Source organism: Mandrillus leucophaeus, unplaced genomic scaffold (assembly GCF_000951045.1).
Source record: "Mandrillus leucophaeus isolate KB7577 unplaced genomic scaffold, Mleu.le_1.0 Scaffold10, whole genome shotgun sequence".
In the NCBI taxonomy this organism is placed as follows: domain Eukaryota; kingdom Metazoa; phylum Chordata; class Mammalia; order Primates; family Cercopithecidae; genus Mandrillus; species Mandrillus leucophaeus.
Genome location: NW_012098098.1, coordinates 4639409 through 4644074, shown reverse-complemented (window position 1 = coordinate 4644074; position 4666 = coordinate 4639409). Strand labels below are relative to the sequence as shown.

Sequence of the window (4666 nt, the reverse complement as noted above, 5' to 3'; positions counted from 1 at the left end):
GCAGTGGCGCGATCTTGGCTCACTGCAAGCTCTGCCTCCCGAGTTCCTGCCATTCTCCTGCCTCAGCCTCCCGAGTAGCTGGGACTACAGGCGCTGCCACCACGCCCGGCTAGTTTTTTGTATTTTTAGTAGAGGCGGGGTTTCACCGTGTTAGCCAGGATGGTCTTGATCTCCTGACCTCGTGATCCGCCCTCCTCGGCTTCCCAGAGTGCTGGGATTACAGGCGTGAGCCACCGCACCCAGCCAATTTTATTCATTCTTCATTAACTTAACTTGTCACGGGTGATTTGGGCAGTGCAGGCTTAGAACCATCCCCAGAGCGTGTGCACAGAGCAGGTCCTTCTCTAGGGGAGGTTCGTGTATATTAGGAGAAGAAGTTGTGTGGCCAAAAAATGTGGGGAATCGTTTAAAAAATTATTAGGTACTGTAGGACTTCTCAGAGTCCTTAATATTCTAATGTACATTGACAGTTCACAAGGAGTTTCTGAGATTTTTTTCCCCCAAAAAACTTTTGTTTTTTAGAGACGAAGTCTCACTCTGTTGCCCGGGCTGGAGTGCAATGGCGCGATCTCGGCTCACTGCAACCTCTGCCTCCCGGGTTCAAGCGATTCTCCTGCCACAGCCTCCCGAGTAGCTGGGATTACAGGTGCCTGCCACTATGCCCAGCTAATTTTTTGTATTTTTAGTAGAGACAGGGATTCACCATACTGGCCAGGCTGCTCTTGATCTCGTGACCTTGTGATTTGCCTGCCTCGGCCCCGCAGAGTGCTGGGATACCAGGCGTGAATCACTGCTCTCAGCTGCCCCAAAAAGCTTTTTGGCCATACAGGTTTTTGAGGTGGCTGTGACCTTGTGTGAGCACTGGCGTCCGTGGAGAGGGCTCTGGAGAACGTTGGTGCGGGAGACCAGGAGGTCTTTGGGTGCCGGCAGGAAGTGTCACATTCACAGTTCTGAGAAGTTGTATTGAGTATTTCACATTGGACAAAGTTAGATTCTACAAATTAGCAGACATCCCAGTTGCACACGGCCAGGTGGCCTCTAGACCCAGCGAAGGCTGGTGGAGGAAGGTGGGAGAATGCTTCCGTAGCCTCTTTCCCAGTTGTGTGTGAAGCTGCGGCGTGGGGCTCCTGGCGCCCGGGAAGTGTGGAAGCTGGCAGTGCCGGGTGTGCTGGGTAGCGAGAAGCATCAGCGCTGGATCGGCAGGGCAGGCCTGCCTTGATACGGCTGAGTCGGAAACTACAGCACGTTCCATACGCGGCTGTTTTGTTTTAAGCAGATATTTGGGCTCATTTAAAAATGGTGCTTAAAACCTAATTGTATCATCTTAGTTTTGATGAGAAAAACACGCACCAGTGTACGGGAAAACGGGATGAGTAGGCTGATGCCTTCCGGGCTGCCTGGTGAGGCCTCTCGTCCCTGTCGCTGTCCATCCTGTGCAGCTTCATTCACTGCAGCCTGGTTCTGCTTTGAGACAGTGCTCTCTATCTTCCTGATTCCCCCAGGACTGCTGTTCTGGTCTCCTCATCCTTGCCCTCACAGAGAAGGATGAGAATGAATTCTGTTGAAAAGAAAGGCCAGGCATGGTGGCTCACGCCAGCAGTTCGGGAGGCTGAGGCGGGTGGATCACCTGAGGTCAGGAGTTTGAGACCAACCTGGCCAACATGACAAAACCTCTTCTCTTCTAAAATTACAAAAATCAGCCAGGCATGGTGGTGCGTGCGCCTGTAATACCAGCTACTGGGGAGGCTGAGGCACGAGAATCGCTTGAACCCAGGAGGCAGAGAGGTTGCAGTGAGCCGCCGAGACAGAGTAAGACTCTGTCTCAAAAAAAAAAAAAAAAAAGAAAAAGAAAAGAAAATAGATGGAAGAGGCTCCCAGGTAACTGTGTTCTTGGGGAAATACTGTCTAAAACAGTCACAATTGAAAATGCTGAGCATTAGCTTTTCAGAAGTTGGGACAGATTCCTAACGGTTTTGAGGGTGAACCCGGGAGGCTGCACAGATACTCAGTTGTAGCTGCATCTGGGCTCTTGCTGGGTCCATAAACGTATGTCATACTCTGGAGTTGTTTCCTGCCCTTCCATTGCCAGATGTGGCTTTGCTTTCCCTGCTTTCTGTTGCAAACCTGCCCTGCATCGGTGCTGCCGCCCGCCTTCCTCTCTGGGCTCTGGTTCTAGGTGAGGCACCACTGAAGTGACAGGACAGCCTGGGCGCTGAGAACCTCATTTTGAAAACTGCTAAATATCAAATGCTAAATAATCATGTATATACTTCAAGCTCTTATTTCATTTTTGTTTTTTGTTTTACTTTTACAGTGAGTGTTGAAAAGATAGACCTGAAGGGATTATCACACACAAAAAATGACAGAAATGTTGAATGTTCCTTTGAGGTAAGATGCTAAGTTTTTTTCCCCTCTCTCCTGTAAGGGTAGGAAGGAAACACTTACCCTGGAGATGCTTTTCTTTACCTAGCTAAGGCTGTACCTTGTGCGAAGCCCTGTGCCAGTGCTGTATAGGAAGCTGGCTCTGGGCTCGGGGTGGGCCGTCTCCAGGGTGGGGGTTGTTGGCTGCGGGGCCTCTACAGGCGGGAAGGGTGGGAGCTCGTGCAGGGCCTGGGGTTATCATTTGAGGTGTGAATGGTGCATACCTCACGGGGCTGTAGCAGAACTGGATGAGGCAGCCTGCAGAGCAACGCACACAGAACCCATGGTGCCTGTGGAGACTGGTGATGAAAGCTCCTTGGTCTGGGCAGGGAACACTCCCTAAACTGACATGCTTGGCTGCTGGGGGCTGGTCACTGAAGTTGGGTACCACAAAGAATCAGGAGAGTTGAGCAGTGTTGTGTTTCCAGGTGACCCCCGGTGACCAGGGTTGAGACGGCCAGAAGCCCATTTCCCTCTCACAGCAGGTCGTGCAGGAGGCCACCCCGCTCCCTGGTCGCTGTGCCCCATCAGAACCTCAGGGTGCCCTTAGGGGTACAGGCCTCCTCTGGCTACTCTGACTTCCCTAGGATGTTGACCTCTGCTCCCAGCCCGAAGTGGCAGCCAGGACACCAGTCCTCACGCGTTCATCCTGGGCAGCAGGATGCAGGAGGAGGAAAGGCAGACTGGAAATCTTTCTCTTAAGGAACATTCCTGAAAGCACCCTCTAGACACTTCACTTACATTTTGTTGGCCAGATTTACTTTCTTGGTCCCACCTGGATGCCTAAGTGGCTGGGAAGTGTGTCCCGGCTGACGGTGCCCAGCTCCCAGTCAGGGTTCTGTTAGGAACCCTGGCAGGGGCACATTCTCCTTGGACCACGTGTGCGTCGAGTACTGACGGCGTCACTGGAGAGTGCTCTCCAGACAGAACTCCTGTGAGCATCTGGCATGATCCGCCTGTGCAGCTTACTGATTTTTTGAAGAGTGTGGTTACACCAAAATACTTTAAACCTGTTTTCCACTAAAGGGACAAGTCTCCACTTGGTTTGGGAGACTGTGTTGTGAGAAGCAGTTGTTACGCTGTGCGTTTTTCCTTTGAAAATGTAAGGAAAATCCTTAGCTGCTGAGGTTTGGAGGGCGCTGGTGCCTGTGATGGTAGTGCCAGTGTCTCGGCACCCACAGAGTACCTGGGTCTCATGTCGTACAGCCCAGGTGGAGCCCAGGGAAAGACGACAGGGACTCTCTGAGTGCCCTGGAACCCAGCAGAAGTCCCAGTGACCCTATGTATTAGCTGACATTTTGCAGTGGTCGCAAGTGACACCTTCCTTCATTCCTTGCATTGCGGTGTCAGGCCTCTTCAGATACTGGTGGGGACTGTGCCCTGAAGAAGGTGCTGTGCACGGAGGTGTCTTCGCGTGCAGTCGTAACACAGTGGGCTTCAGTTTGCTCCGAATCCTTAGTCCAGTTATTTGTGGTGAGGAAATCGGAAGTCAGGTCCACACAGTGTAAGATGTGGGAACTTCATACAACCTGACTGGCGAAAGCCTTGCTTTGCTCTCCTCCTCTCTTCTCTTCTCTTTTTTCTTTTTTCTCTGTCTCTCTTTTCTTTCTTGCTTTCTTACTTGCTTTCTTTCTTTCAACAGTATCTTGCTCTGTCACCAGGCTAGAGTGCAGTGGCATGAACTTGGTTCACTACAGCCTCGACCTCCTGGGCTTAAGCAGTTCCCTCACCTTAGCCTCCCAGTAGCTGGGACCACAGGCACATGCCACCACACCCAAGCTAATTTTTGTACTTTTGTGGAGATGGGGTTTTACCATGTTGCTCAGGCTGGTCTTGAACTCCCTAGCTCAAGCTATCTGCCCGCCTCAGCCTCGCAAAGTGCTGGGATTACAGGCATGAGCCATCACACCTGGCCATATTTTTCTATTTTAGAAATCAAGTTGATTCTGAAAGTTTGCGGGGCACAGTGGCTCACACCTGTAATCCCAGCACTTTGGGAGGCCAAGATGGGTGGATCACGTGGGGTCAGGAGTTCAAGACCAGCCTGGCCAACATGGTGAAACCCCATCTCTACTAAAAATACAAAAATTAGCCAGGCGTGGTGGTGGGCACCTGTAGTCCCAGCTACTCAGGAGGCTGAGGCCGGGGAATTGCTTGAACCCAGGAGGCAGAGGTTGCAGTGAGCTGAGATTGCACCACTGTACTCCAGCCTTGACAACAAAGCGAGACTCCATCTCAAAAAAAA

The 4666-nt window shown here is 51.6% G+C and overlaps 1 protein-coding gene across 2 annotated transcripts in view; it reads left to right on the top strand.

The window, feature by feature from the left end:
- Positions 1–4666, top strand: part of ZCCHC14 (zinc finger, CCHC domain containing 14) — a 92436-nt gene that overhangs the window by 63261 nt on the left and 24509 nt on the right. For both annotated transcript variants that reach the window (XM_011971697.1, XM_011971706.1), the window contains exon 3: positions 2315–2388. In XM_011971697.1, the coding sequence (XP_011827087.1) occupies positions 2315–2388 (74 nt within the window). The remainder of the gene's footprint in view (positions 1–2314; positions 2389–4666) is intronic.